This window comes from Polyergus mexicanus, unplaced genomic scaffold, assembly GCF_030449975.1.
Source record: "Polyergus mexicanus isolate NDT 795.1 unplaced genomic scaffold, iyPolMexi1.0 SCAF_11, whole genome shotgun sequence".
In the NCBI taxonomy this organism is placed as follows: Eukaryota; Metazoa; Arthropoda; class Insecta; order Hymenoptera; family Formicidae; genus Polyergus; species Polyergus mexicanus.
The window spans coordinates 4,355,781-4,372,231 of NW_027223331.1; the positions used below are offsets into that span (position 1 = coordinate 4,355,781).

General features: G+C 33.2%; 3 protein-coding genes across 6 annotated transcripts in view; 2 read left to right on the forward strand and 1 right to left on the reverse strand.

The window, feature by feature from the left end:
• The window catches only part of 5-ht7 (5-hydroxytryptamine receptor 7), a 103,622-nt gene extending 93,911 nt beyond the window's left edge, over window positions 1-9,711 (forward strand). The window contains exons 6-7 of one of the 3 annotated variants that reach the window (XR_011447590.1): window positions 6,534-7,636; window positions 9,029-9,711. Coding sequence is in view for 2 of the 3 variants with exons in the window: in XM_070304598.1 (XP_070160699.1) it covers window positions 6,534-7,217 (684 nt within the window). In the remaining variant the exon portion in view is untranslated. Of the gene's footprint in view, window positions 1-6,533; window positions 7,917-9,028 lie in introns of those variants that run through there. The other 2 variants (XM_070304598.1, XM_070304597.1) reach the window with 2 other exon arrangements.
• Prx6a (Peroxiredoxin 6a) overlaps window positions 1-16,451 on the forward strand; it is a 111,814-nt gene that overhangs the window by 70,714 nt on the left and 24,649 nt on the right. The window lies entirely within an intron of this gene.
• LOC138937909 (uncharacterized protein C2orf42) overlaps window positions 1-16,451 on the reverse strand; it is a 30,498-nt gene that overhangs the window by 4,024 nt on the left and 10,023 nt on the right. The window lies entirely within an intron of this gene.

Sequence of the window (16,451 nt, forward strand, 5' to 3'; positions counted from 1 at the left end):
AATCGATATATCGTATACATTATACCTCGCCACGAAGCATCGATTTACATCACTTTGATGTTAAATGACAACGCCATTATTCTCTCACACAATTTCTTCCGACGCCCTAAAAGCATAGCCGTGAGAATACGACGCGCGTGTCGTATCCCCTTTTTCCGCATTCTACTATCGCATTTTCAAATATCCACAGATAGATACATTCCCTATAATCTAAAATCTTATGTGACGGAAATCGGATGCACATTCTTTCTCTAAATCGATACGGATATCACGAATAATTTACATTGAATAGAATTGAAACGAAAAGCACGATAAAATGTATTACAATACATACGAAGAAAACTATTTCTCTTAACGTAAAAAAAAATATATATATATAACAAAAATATAAAATGTTCTACAAAATAGAAAAAATTAAATAATGAATAATTTAATAAAATTTGATAATAATTACAAAAAATTGATTAAATTCGAAAAAAATAAGTACTCTGTGTATGTGTATAGTTAATATATATTTTTATAGAAAATAATATGTATTAGTAAAATATATTAATATTTAATATATCTTTATAAAATGTATGTATAGTGTGTTTTTTTTTTTGGGGGGGGGGGGTATGAAATATTTTTTTATCGACATTTTTTTTACCGCGCGCACAAAATACATATTATGTAAAAAAATATATCTTTTAGAAAAAAAAAAAATAGATTAAAAAATGCAAAAGTAATACGAAAATTTATTTCTCAAAAATTATTATGAAAAGATATATCGAGATAAACGCGTAATATTATATAAAAATTCTAATACCGAATGCGAGATTAAAAATTCCTTTCTCGAAGAGTCTCGCGAATGATATCTATGAATGAAAAATTTTCGCACGAACGAGCGTAAATAAAACTCGAATCCCGAATCTATCATTCGGAAGAAAGCAGACACACATACAAGATACATGTTATTTTCTATACTATCTCATGCTCCCTATATTCTGTTATTACGTATTCGCGCGGCAAATAATGCATGCGTATTGTTTATTGAAAACTTTGTTGAACCAGATTTAAATTTAATAACAGTTTTATTATAATTACAGTGGGCACTCCCACGCGTGTGACGACGTATCCCTCCATAATTAATATTAATATGTCACAAGAGAAAACGCAATAAAACGAGACAGAAAATATATATTATAATGTGTGTAATAACGAATGCAAAATAGCACGCGTGTATTATTTATGTTAACCGACCTTTAATTAGCTATGCTTATTGGAAAATGAGAATCTCGAATGGCACAGTCGTTTAATTTGCAATATGAACGAACGTCGACAAAACATGCGGATAAAGCACATCAACAAAATTTATTCCCTCAAATGTATTCTCGAAATGTAAAACCACGTTCATTTATCTTGTCACAAATATGAACATCGTACGCGGAAAAAAAAAGGAAATTGATTTTAACGCGTTACCTTTAATTAATTTTACATGTCCCCTAAATTTCATTTGATATAATTGTAATTTTTATGTCTGCATCAGTTTTACCTTTAAAATCTTTCCTTTAATCGATATTCACGAAAATATAAAGATAAATCGTTGAAAAAAAAGAAAAAAAAACTTACAAACAGAGGAGCTCTGTCCAATAAATTTCAGAAAGATAAAAAAAATTCTCTCTTAAAAATTTTTCAATTTGAGATACGTTATTGAGAAAGGATTGATTGGTCCAACTTTACAAAGGCGAATAACGAATATTGCGTGCACGATGGTAGTAAAGCGAACTTTTTAAAATACGCTATTAAAATTCGCATCGGGATTCGCAACGTGATGTACCTGAATCATCTATCTCGCACGGTGCATGACGTCCTTATGTCGCGATGTGTCTCGCGGATACTCTAAAATTAGCTGAAATCTTCGTCTCGTTCTATTACAACGATGCTGTATCAGCTTCACGGTAATGGACTGACGTAAAATCAGGTGTCACCATTGTTAACGAGAGTTTTGACCCTGTCAAAACTTAAACGACGAGTCTGCGAAACTCACGACGAGATGCGTGACCTTTTTATTTCTCTACATTTTAAAAATCTAAATTTTTTAAATATTAAATAAATGTTTATAATTTTTTTTTTTGTAAAGCACACTTTTATCTCTAAAAATTGAGTCGCGAAAAGCTCTTTATTCTTAATGTTTTGTTAGTTTAAAGATATTATGTGTATTAACGCCATGACGATTTTATTACGAAGGAAAGATTGACTCGAGATTTCCAGACAAGTAGTCGCGATTAAAAGGAAAGAAGAAGGGCATGGGAAGGGGGGGAACAGTTTTCAGCATCCTCTCACGCATAATATATCCGGGCTGAAATTCTGTAATTAAATCAAACCCTCTTTATTCGGATGCGCAGACACGAGCGCGCCCTTTCGTATGACATTACATCTGCTAATCCTATTCATATGTAAAAATCCGCATCAACAACGCCGAGAGTGCTCTATATACATACACACGTACACACATACAAAAGCCACCCGATGTACATAGCCGGATAATAGATTTATCCTAATTTCGTGCCAGATTTCCAGTTTAATTTACGCAAGCTTTGGGGATTGCCTGTGCGGGATTAGTGGCTTATACATACATCAATCATTTGCCTCTACCCTCGCAGCATGTCCGTTCGTAGATCTTTACGGTTGTACACATGATCTTCTCTCCTCTCTCGCACTCTTGCCCTTCTCTTTCCCGCGCATCACCTCTTCTGGTCGCATTATGTTATTTTCAATCATTATCGCAATAAAAGGATCCGAGTCTCTGAGTCTTCGAAAGTGTTTCGTAAAACACTTGTCTGTTGTAGATAAGATCGAAGGTACGCGCCGACAGGCTGGATAATTTGACAATGGTAAGACATTATCTTTTCATCTACAAGTAGTAGGTTTCTTTATCTATCGTTACACTTTGACAATGCTTTCGTCGCTCTCAATCGAGACATGTATACTTTCTCGATTGCTCGCGAAATCGGAAATTATCGTATAATTAAACGACGTTTACTCACGTCGCTATAGTTTCGTTTTAATTAATTAATTTAATAATTATTTATTCATTATTATTAATTTACATTATTATTATTTTATCATTATAATTTTTATTATTCTATTGACAAATTTAATTTATATAATTTTATAAATTTATTAATTTATATAATTAATTTTTATAATTTTTATATAATTTTATATTGTTAATAATTCACACATTTTACTTTATTATTATAATTTTTATTATTCTATTGATAAATTTAATTTATATATAATTTAATTAAATATATGCGCAATTAATCTCATAAGAAATTAGATTAAAAAGCAAAACTTTCGCATATGTAAGTAGCGTTTTGTAGATGTAAGAGTCGTCTCAACGTTCACCTACTTTACGATGACCTGCGATCAAATATTTAACGAACTTCCTTGACAAGACTGCTATTCTGAAACAGAACGTAGGGCGAAGTAACTTATCGTATCGGGCATTACGAATTCATAAAGCGACGATGCCTTGTAACAAATTGCTTATTCTTGTTATACGTCGCAGAGTTATAGCAACTCGCTGTTTGTGATAAACTGCTCTGATCAATAGGTATTTAATAGTGAAAGTATTTAAGTAATTCCGAGTTAGCTAGTCATGGCCATTATGAAAGACTAAAGACAAATAGAAAGTTTGTCGAATAGCAAAGCGTCCTCCGACGTTAATCTTTTACCAAAAAAAAAAAAACAAGAAGAAAGAAGAGACTCTGCGATTCGCTTTCATAAATACTATATAATTGTAAAAAATAATTTTGCCTCTCTAATGTATTATAGTTCTATTAATTATTACCTATAAAGTAAAACGAATTTGAAAGAATATATTAAATTTTACATTTTCAAGATTATAAAAGATTATATTGTACAATTATTATCTATGAAGAAATTAAAATTTCTATCTTATCTCATAAGAATATATTATTCTTATCGTATAAAAAAAAATTATTAAAAATAATAAAATTTAATTTCTAACGAGAGAAAAAAATAGTGTGTTTTAAAGCCATGTTCTGTTACACCGTCGCGAAGTATTTGTTTGAGAAGAAATTTTTCTCGTGGCAAATAATAAATGAGGTGGATATAGAGCTATGGCAATTGGAACTACGCGTAGACCAACGCGAAATGTTTTCTAAAATTGGAACTGAAGGAGAAAGATATTTCGGTCGTAAAAACGAACCGTATAAAGTTAAGTTTAAATTTTTCCCCGTCGAGGATACGAGATCGTTAGGAGGTCACCGAGGATTTCGTATTGCTCCCTACCCCAAGCATCTTTCTTTCTTTCTTTCTTCCACCTTAAAGCTACGAGAATTTCCACTTCTCAATTATCCCTAAGTGTCATCTACATTCCTGAGGTCGGGACCACTCGGTCGGAAGACTCATCTGCATTCTGACTTGTTACGTAACACGCTTCTTTGCCGCTTCACCGACACGACCGGTGTGCCGTGAATTTACATTGGTGCTTGCAAAAACAAGATATATACATCGGAGTCAGACGGCCGTGTTCTATCGTCGCGTAACTCGCAATAATTTCTCGACTTTCTTAATCTTTCAACAAGGGAGAAAATCAATGGAAAGTGTACACGTTTGATCATTTAAACAGCTCGCGCCTTCGACGCGACCAAAGTCACTGCTACCGTAACGGTCTCATTTGCCTAATATCTGAAGATTGCGTTCTACGTAAATATGATTGAAACTCAACCATAGAAAAATTGCAAATGTATTTCTACTTCATTTCTGAGATAAATTATTGTACTTTTTTCTTTTTTAAGATAATTTAAGAGATACGCGGTTTTTTTTCTTTTTCTTTTTTTTTTTTCAAAGAATAATTTTTGCGTGCGAATTGGTTTCAATATTCTGTACAAAGTATGTGTTGGTATCTTTTGTGCGAAATTCTACAGAGAAGTTCCTCTTTGAAAAGATTCTCGCAGATATAGAAATATCTTGCTCGCAAGGAACATTCCACAAATGGCGTGAAGAATGATTCAATACTTATCATGCATCCGGGCTTTCTTTCACGCAAAGATGCATCGAGGGAAATGCGTGAAGGTACCGTGAACAAAATTGAAAGCCTTATCTCCGAATATAACCAATATAATATATCTGTCAGGAAATTTAACGTCGTTTGCGAGAAATATTATTTCAGCCGACATCAAATTTCATTGTGAATTACAAAGAATAAATAGTATTTCGAAAATTGCACAAGAAAGGAAAAGAGAAATTATATTTAGAAGCAAATGTTATTAGAAAGAAATATTATTTGTATCCTTTTGAAGATATATATGTATATACAAAAAAATACAAAAACTTATGTTTCCTCTTCTTTTTTTAATTGAAAAAAGATTAATTGGTATTTTTAAGACACATTTAGTCGATTTTATGATAATTGTACAATTTTTGAATACGATGAAAGATATCTTACTCTGATATATCTAATTTTGTGTGGTTTCATCATTAATTGCATCTTTCTTTCTCTCTCTCTCTCTCTCTCTAAATATATAATTATATTATTTATCTATATCAGTAATTTATATTATCAATAATTATGTTAAATAACATCAATTTTATACAAAATTTGATTCTCGCCACATCATACTTAGTTCATACTATAGTTCTAGTCATTGTTCTAAAAATCAATTCTAAAATTTCGTAAAAAAGTTCGCGCAACAGAAATTACGTTTTCTTCTGCAAAAGAATATATATATATATATAGAGAGAGAGAGAGAGAGAGAGAAAACTTTTTCATAATTTTTTTGTAAAAATCCATTAACGTCCAGTCTGTATGCTATATATGCCCAATGATGTCCATTATATGCACCTTGACAAAAGTCCATTGTGCGTGACCGTACGCATTCTTTTATTGACATAACACTTGTGCACGTTATGTCCACATCAGTGGAACACCGACGAATGAGTCAGACAGCGATATATAAAGTCGGCGGCGTGCCTTTGATAGGCTTCCTCTACTGAAATCCTCGTCGACAAAAGAAATCATCAGTTTTTTTGGATCGGATTATATCCGATGCAAATCGTGTTGCTATTATGATAATGTGTTACGCATCCGAGGTCACAGAATTATTAATAAAAATTTTTATTATACTATGATGGGGTTAAAAAAGATTATTTTTTACCGAGTTCTTTTTAATTATAAATATAATTAGTTGAACATAAATAAATATCTCTTTTCGCAAACGGGTAATAAATACTGGGGTTTGTTTCTTTTCTAAATAACTCAATTTTTTAATAATTTCAAATGATGTAATCTTCTCTAAATCATCTGACTCAAAAATTATTAATAAAGAAATATTTATCATCCGCATGGAGTTATAACTCTCAACTCAATATATTATAAGGCGACAAAAATAATATTTTCTAAAAGTACAGCTAGCATGCCGAAAATTACATATAGTTGACAATAGAATATTCTCTCTTCCCCCTTTATTGCCGACATAAGTAACGTTTGCCGGTTTTTTTTTTTTTTTTTTTTTCTGTTACAGTGCAGCGGACATGCGGTCAGATGCTTCGCCGGCGGGCCGCGCAGGAGCAACGAGTCGCAATGTCCGATGCTGCAGAGAATCGAGAAACCGGTGCTATCGATGGCGACGACGCCATCAATGACATCGTCGACGACGAAGCAGATGACGACGACTACGACGCTCGTGCGCAATCATCTGAACAGTACGTGTAGCGTCACCAACTCGCCGCATCAGAAGAAGCTGCGCTTTCATCTGGCGAAGGAGCGGAAAGCCAGCACCACCCTTGGCATCATCATGGGTGCGTTCGTCGGCTGCTGGCTGCCATTTTTCGTGCTGGCGTTGGTCAGACCGTTTCTCAATGACCCGGATGCCATTCCGGCCTTTCTCTCGGGTCTTTTCCTCTGGCTCGGCTATTGCAATAGCCTGCTAAACCCGATCATCTACGCGATCCTTAACAAGGACTTCCGCAAGCCGTTCCGCGAGATACTTTTCTTCCGCTGCAACAATCTCAATCATATGATGCGCGAGGAGTTTTACCAGAGCCAGTATGGCGATCCGGTTAATAACTACGAGATCAAAGCTGGATGCAGCGGCGGCGGCGGCGGTGCGGAGAGCGCCGAGAGCGCGGAACACTACGAGGACGGTAATCAGGGTATCGTCGAGTCGATGGACGTCACCGGCGCGCCCGACGAGAGCTTCCTATGATCCGAGGAGCGTTCCTCGTCGTTCGTCGAGGACCGTAATATCCGACGGAGACCGCCGTCCTGTTGTATCGAGCCCCTGCACATCGCCGTCGATCTCACCAACGGCACGCAAAGCGAGATCCTTTTATGATCGATCACGATCGATGAGGATCCGCGAGAACGATGCCGCGCATCATCGTCATCGCCATTGTCATTGTCCTGAGAGGGTGACGGGACGGTTTTCATTCCGCGACCGCGTCGACGAGCGCGTCGCGTAGGGATATCTCGAGAGAGATCCTCCTATGATCGGATCAACAGCGCTGGACCGCCTCTGTGATCTTAACGCCATTATAAGAGATCGGTCGAGAAAGAAAGAGAGAAATAAATAAATAGCTACTGGGCGATTATATTGTAGTTGTGCCGATAAATTCAAAATCTCACGTAAGAACTCTGTCTGTGTATGACTCGAAGTCGAGGAGCAATTTTCGATCGCGAGAAAAAATATTTTCAATAATATCATTGATTTAACACAAATTTATTCGCACCAAAGGTATAATTGAAGGGCTTATTTTTATATGCTTTTAATTTCATATTTTTTAAACACTGAGAATATATGATGTGTGTTATAAAGCTATGAAAATTCATAAGTATATTTAATAAAACACACACGTACATGTATATATATATATTTATTTATTTATAAAATATTATTATTATATAAAAACGAAGAATTTAGATGTGATTTCCAAATAAGCTCTTCAATAAAGAAACATAAATAATCATCTGTGAATTGAACAATCGGATGAAGAAAAAAAGTGTAAAAAGCTTCTATTATAATTAAGTACACTTTAGAAGATTTATAATTCGCAACAGAATCGGGAGGTACAACTTTACGCGTGGCGTATATTATGATGATGGTTTTTTTTTTTTTTTTTTTTTTTTTAGTACATAATATATGTATTCAGATTTTTCAAACGTTTTCTGAATTATATATATTTCTGTTGCGAATTACAGAAATCGCTCAAAGTGCGCTTTATATGTGATTCTAGTTGAAATTATAATCGTGACATACATACATGATAAACTCAAAGAGAAAAATAATGATTATAAAACGAAATCTCCCGCTTTTTGATTTCTTGAACCGCAAGTAATTACGACGTAACTTGCAGCTGTTCGACAGAATCCGTCGAAATTCGTTATTCTAACATTGGCGTGAGATAAAAAGATCGTTAAGGTCGAGCAAACGCAAACTCTACGAACATATGGCGCGCATATTAAAACATGACAATTAATTGTAATTATTATATCACGGAAAAAAAAGTAAAAGAGAGATTGACGCGCGATAATTTGGAAATTATCGTGAAAGACGCGTTTTCTCGCACAATATAAAGGTTTAACCCCAATACAAATTCTAGTAACAAATCGATGTCAAATGTTAAATAATAAGAATTTTATATTTGCGTCGTTCTGATTATTTATTTATTTATTTGCCAATTGAGCGGAACAATTCCATTTTATAAAAGTAGAAATTAATATAAAGATTACGATTGATCATGATTTCTAGTCTATTTTTTCATCTCGTTTTCTCTTCAATTCCATAAGTGTGGATTAGAATGAAGGAGAGAATTATAATGATCACGTGATACATAGTTCCTAATTTATGTTCGATCTTGTTTTTTTCCTTGATTAAGATAATTGACGATATGATTATATCGGTTGCACACTTATATTTACCAGCAAATGTTGGACAAATTAATGTACAGAAATGTTTTAAAATAACTATATAATTATATTATAACCGATCAACCGTGTACAAAAAAAGGTAATTTTCAGAGCAAAATCAACGATCCAATGAACCGAGGAAATTGATTGATTCGTATAAACATTGCGCGACTTGGATGCGGACAAACGATCGCGTCGTACTGGACAATCAAAGAAGAAAGGAGGAATGGCGGGGGGGGAGGGGGGGGAAGAGGAGGAGACGACTTCTTCGTACGAACTCGAATTTTATTCTCCACGAAGACGCCAACGAGACGACGACAGCGAGCGAGATTGAATTTTCTACATTGTCATCGTTGATGACAATCGATAACGGAAACTTCGGATTTCAGTATGGCCAGAGAGATAGATAGATAGAAAGAATGAAAGTAGGTAGAAAGAAGAAGAGAGAGAGAGAGAAAGAGAGAGATTTGCTGTCTATGTATATTCGTCACGTCGTCGTTGTCCGATGAAATAAAAAAGTACCACAAAGGAAGTTGCATTAAAAGTTCGCATCGCGAAAAGATACGCTGCACTTCTCCCAAGAAGTTCGCGATCGTTTAATTAATACAATCAATTTAATCGCTGACTTGGAAAATACAATCAGTTACTATTCGGTTACTGTATGGGTGATTGCATAAGTTCGTGCCCGATTTAAATATAAACTTCAATAGATTATATTTTAGAGATAACCAATTATATAGTCTCCATTCTTTTCTACAATGGTTTTCCAACGATCTTTGTCGATTCCATTTTTGAAGAAAGAACTTGGTTTTTCTTGAAAAAAGTTTCTAAGGTGACAGCTTCGACAGCTTCCTCGGAATTGAGATTCTTGCCATTTAAACTATTCTGCAAAGACCGGAACAGATAAAAATCTGAATGCGCAATATCTGGAGAATATGGCGGGTGCTGCAGAATTTCCCATTGCGACTCCTGCAGTTTTCCCGCAGCTTATTCCTTTCAGTCAGGAGATGCGGCACCCACGTATCAAGCTTGGAAATGTATCCAAGCTTTTTTAAATGACGAAAAGCGGTTGAATTATCGATGTTCAGCCTCTCATCAATATCCTCGGTTGTAATCCTTGGGTTTCTTTCCACTAAGGCATGCACAATGTCATCATTAATGCCAGAAGGCCGTCCAAAGCGGGGTTGATCCTCCATGTTGAAATCACCATTTCGAAATCTGCCAAACCACTTTTTGACTGTTCGGAGAGCAGGAGCGCGGTCCAAATAAACGCTTTGAATATTTTTTTGTGCAATCCCAACACTCACGCCTTTCCGAAATTCATATAGCATTACATGCCGCAAATGCACCTTTCGTTCTCCATTTTTAATGATTTCTCTTATGCACAAATGGACTTATCTGAACAATGTCTGACGCTAAATTGACATAAGACAACGTCATCTATTCGGTGTAAGCAACAATTACCACACGAAAACAATAGAACTCCGCCATGCAGCAACTTAATGCCATCTATGAAAATCGGGCACGGACTTATGCAATCATCCTCGATAGTATCGAGTATCCAGAGGCTATCCAGACAAAGATCCTAATGTATTTTCTATTGATTGCTTTGTGGTACTCCAATTTCGGAAACGTACCTTCCGGCATGCTACGCCGGAAATTAATAGAATAATCGAGCGCCGCCAACAATCATAAATTGTTCATACTCGAACGATATATGAAAGTGAGATTTTACATTCTTTCTAAGTTTCCGCGATCTTTGCCAATTTCTCTATTTAATAAGAGCAATGATTATTGAAAAAAATTAGACCAACGGAACTTAATTACGTTTTCAGAATGTTTCCTGGAATTATCCGCCCGCACAATATTATCGAGATCGATAAATTATTACGCCATTAATTTAAATTTGACGTACTAATCAAACAGAAATGATTGAATGATGAAGAAATTAATATCTTATCTTAAAATAAATTTTCTATGCTTATCTTATTACTCATTCTAAAACATTAAATTATACCGGGCCATTGAAAAATTGTGCTATTATCACAAATATAATTATCTTCTTTATTTATTTATAAAAAGTATATGTATATGTTACATCAACTGTTCGAAAAATCATAAATGTTTACAATGGTCCAAAACAAAAACAAAAAAAAAAAAAAAAAAAATTTGCACATCTAATTCTTCACAAAACAATTTTATACGAAAAGAAAAACGTTGCTGAAAAATAATCTTATATATTCGTAACATTTATTATATAAAAATTATGTTATATACAATATATATATATTTTTTTTCTCTATAATATTTTCCCTATAACTAAATATAATATAAGAAAAATTATATAATTTCGCTAGAGAGAAATAATACTTTGCAGCGATATTTGTTTCTTCTCCATATAAGATTCCTAAAGGATAAAGTGTGCAAATATTTTTATTCATATATACATATATCACGCGTGCGTGTATATATATATTTTTTTTAACACTCGGAAGTTAACAAGTCATGTGCAAAAAATGAGAAAATCGCCACTCGATATTTTCATTCCAAACAATAGGACACTCTGAAAAGCCTAGTATGCTTGTGTGTTTACTTTATTTTGGGTAAAACCGATTCGCGAGATGGTTCGCGGAGGAGGCAAAGGAGATACGAGAAGAGAGGAATGTGAAAGGGGGAGCGGATTCCTTTGAAAACATTCATCCAAGTTATGCGAAGCGACAAGATGCCGAACCGAGCGCTCGAAGTGCATTATATGTACTTCGATACGAGGTAGCTCGCATCGAGGTACCATATATGCATCGCAACAAACGCGATGTGTCCACGCGTGTATGCGTGCACGTGTATATATGTGCGTGTATGTATATATATATATATATATATATATATATATATATATATGTGTGTGTGTGTGTGTATGTGTGTATCGATAGGTGGATAGCGCGGTGGCGGGTCTTGCGTGTAGGCAAGACGGCAGCAATGAAATTTGCAAGACATTACGAGTAGTTAGAGCTAGTTTGATTTTGATTGGGGTCGAATCAAGTTCTGAAATCCGACGCAAAATCTCAAGTCGAGCGTCCCCCCGGCTCGCGAGCAGTTGGCTCACGATAAATTCGAGACTCGCGTAATCACGATCGTGCGGCACGCGAATGTATTCTCGCGATAATCGCCACGCCAGATCTATTACATGGATAAGCTAAGGCCAATATCGAAATTGCAAATTGGGCCGCGGAAGAGAATGGGAGAGGGGAGGAGGAGGAGGAGGTGGTGGTGGGGGGGGGGAGGTGATTTTTTTTTTTTAGGAAGAATCGAGATAATCCGAGCGACACTATTCAAAATTTTACGCTATCGATCAAAGTTGGAATTGTTCACGATGTATCTGTCAAAGCGCGAAAGCTTTTCCTAAACTCTCTCATTTTCAGATCGTCTTCCTAGATACGTGTGTCGAGAAAACCATTTGAACGTCTTGTCATTTAACATGCTGTCTGTCATGTGTATAATATTGATGTCAAATTTTAATACACACATTAATTAATGTTAAATTAATACACATGGCCTGACGCGCGCAAAATTCTCTCTTTCTTTTTCTCTGTCTGCATTTCGAAGTATAATATTTCAACAATTTTCGTGATAACAATAAGGCAAAGAATATTAATGAAAAATCTATAACTCCATAGAAATATTTCTTATCAGCTTAGGATTGAGTTTATCACTTTAGACATTGGCAGTCTCAATGATGTTAAATTTATCAAATTATTTTATATATCTTTAATTTCTTGTTTTAAAATATTGATAACGCATCAGATTTGTAAATTTATCGCGTTATCGTTACTTCAAATTATTTAGAAAATGAGAAAATATCGATTACTCTTCCGAGACTTAAAAAAGACACACATACACATAAATATTTATAATGACTTGCGAAATTGGTTAAATGTTTTCGAAAAATTATTATTTAGCTAATATTGTTATAAGAATTTATCTATAATTATATATTAAAAATTTAATATATATTAATATTCTTTTGACAACATGCAACTTGCAAAAAATTTCTTTTTATATGCTTATGCCACTTAAAAAAAAAAAAAATGTTATGAAATTTTCGAAATATTTCATCAATTTCGCGAGTAAATATGCATATAACGCGCCCATATGCTTGTATCTTTCTGTACAGCAACGTTCTGCGTCGTACGTGAAATATAAAAATATAAATGATATAAATATTTAATAATATATACATAGGTATATCGTGAAATACACTTGGTGCTAAAACAAATTTTTCCAACTCTAACGGTAATAGATATACGTAACGAGATAACTTTAATCATGTAAGCTACGTTTTGAACATGGTATATCCTACACATTCCATTGCTCATTGAACTACCATCATTTGCAGTCACTTGGAGGGGGGAGGGGGGAACCTATCACTAGCTAGACAATCCTAAATGTTTGTTGAGCGACCTATTTATATGTAAAGTAAATAAAAAATGTATTAAAGAATTAGAATGTCAGAGAAGCTGTCAAATTATCGTAATTTCGAAAATTTGTATCGGTGGATCTCTTAATCTTTTTCAAATAAGCGAAAATTATTTCTTGTTATGATAATATTTGATTTCATTATTTTTCTAAAAATTAATTTTCCATAAACTCTGAAAATATATATAAATTTTCTTTAATATAATCTAATTTTATATTTAAATGTAATTATAAAATCAGTCTTAATTAAAATCACAATCTGAATTAATTTACAAAGTTTTATATATATATATATATATATATGTATAATATATATGAATCTAAATAAAAGGCAAAAATATATAGTTTGCCGCACTAAGCTTAATCACTTTTTCAAAACTGACAATAGCGAGAGATTTATGTATATCAATCACGCGTTAATTAGCAGAGGCATAAATGCGATAAATCTTCACAGTATAATAACGAGTTTTCGTTGTTACTCATTGCTTGTTTCATTCTTGAACGGAAAATCGAAAAGAAAAGCGCAATGCGATAAAACTACATCGCGCGAAAGGGCTTTAATGCGATTAAGGGATCGACTGATAGAAAAAAAAAAAAAAAACGAGAATTCGCACGTGTATGCGCGAGACACATATCCGCGGGAAAAAATTTATATATTCGCCAAAAAAAAAAATAAATAAATAAATAAAAAATAAATAAATAAAATGTTCGATGTATATAATTCATAACGTAGTATAATTCATAACATCATGAATCATCGTCGGCGAGACATATGTGTACAATCATTACAATCGTAGAGATGAGAATTTGGGGAGAGAGAGGCTAGGGAAACTAACGCGCCATATTTCCTCTATCAAGCCATTACGCAAATAAAGTATCACAGTATATATATATATATATAAATGCAGTAATCAAGATGCATCATCGATGTCGTCGTCTAGTTCCCCGAAATACGATGTTTAGGAATAAATGTATAAGCATATTAATACGACGTTGAAAAAGAATGATAGAGCGAATGTCTTCTGAGACACTGAGTAAGAGCTTTACTCTCGATAGCGATAGTAAACATTTTCGGAGAAGATAATCGGAGAAGAAACACTCTCAGTATTGTCTCGATATTCTTGAGAATTGCCCTATTTCTCGTTTTCGAAAATAGAATGCAGAGTAGTGATGTAGTGATCGCGTACATTAGTGCATTACGATCTCGTTTTCGAGAGTAAAAGAGACTCTCGCAAATAAAACATGGAGTCTAAAAGTCCGTATCCATAATTTTCATTTAATGCTAAATTATTATGAGTTATTCATATATATATATATATATATATATATATATATATATATATATATATATATATATATTCGAAGTTAAATACATATGAGCGACAATTCTATTCATTCTATTCTATTAATTTTTGATCAAAGAGAAGCAATCAAATTCGATTTTCGCGACCTCATTCATTACTCAGAACGTATTTGAATCACGAATATCATAAATAAAAATTTAAGGATTAAACATAAAGTAGTAAATCAGAAATTAGCACACACATACACCACAGTAATTATTTAAATACACATCATAAATGCGATTCTTATGTGTTAACTACGAAAGGGGTTGACGAAAGCCGAAGGAAAAGAACATTATAATTTCGAATAATTAATTTTATGACAATTATAAAATAGCCGAAAGACAATTAACAATCACATATTTATCTTTTCTTTTATTATATTTCTCGCGTTAAAATAAATAAATATTCGTTGTTAAATGCGCGATGAGAATACGGACTAATCTGTTACCACGAATTATAGCGCGGTAATATCTATAATCTTTAGAATTCTCGTCTTTATAGAGGCTCGAAATATTCTCTGATAAACTTTCCGTGCGCGTAAGCGTACTTTTGAATGAGAGGAGAATTCTCTCTCCACAAAAAAAAAAAAAAAAAAAAGATTCGAAGTTATAATGATTCGATCGTTTTGCAAGTATTTAAATTAAGTCGTTTTCACATCTTATAACCCCCGTCATCTCTGATGAAAATTCATTGTTTGGCGCGTCGTGTGTATCTTTAGAATAATGATACAATTACATACGATTATAAAACCGAGTTATATGCAAGGTGTCCCACCCCCAACAGCTGTGTAAGTTTTGATAATAGATTCTTTAAAGCGAGTTGCGTGAAAGTTTTCCTAATGAAAATTTTATGTAGGTCATTATAAATCTTATTATAATTATTGTTGTATATTTAAATTTCAATGCGTGAAAACCTTCAAATTTTTTAAAAATGTGTATTGTAATATATAATTTATTAATTTATATATAATTAATTTCATTATTAATATGTATTTGTTTATTTATGTTATTACATATTATTATAATTTATTTGTTATTGTTATACATATATTTATTTGTTTATTCGTGTTATATATTATTATAATTTGTTATTAATTAATCTTATAATTTTAAATGTGTTCAGTATATGTTAAGCGTCTTTTAGTAAAAAAAAAAAAAAAAAAAATATTTGTCGAAGAATGTATCATTAGAATTTTATTTAAAGAAACGAGGAAAACCTCTGCGTACGGTTATTAATAAACTAACAATCATTATTATAATTATATAATAATGAACAAGACGATGCACATCTGTTCAAAATGAGTTTCAAATGTTTAAATATGAAGTTTTAAAGTTTTAAACAGTTAGTATGAAGTTTAAAGAATTTGATAATATGGACGAGATGTGAATTTTACCCAATAGAAACATAATTTTATCGAGGTATTTTTGATACTAGAAGAATTTTTCGTTATTTTTTCCAGTTCAGGCTATAAAAAAAAAAGATGATGTTTTTAGTTTTTTAATACGAGCGAGACATGAAGAAGATGGTACCTTACGCGTAACACAATCGATTACTTTTTCTTCATAGATCAAAGTCTAAATGAATCGTAATAATAAATGTAATTCTCTGGTATGTATTGTATAACTGCGCAACGTAACACACTCTCCATTCTGTACATAGTAGATCGTAAACTTTTTATGTATGACCTCAAACTCAAAATCGTGCGCCAGCGCATA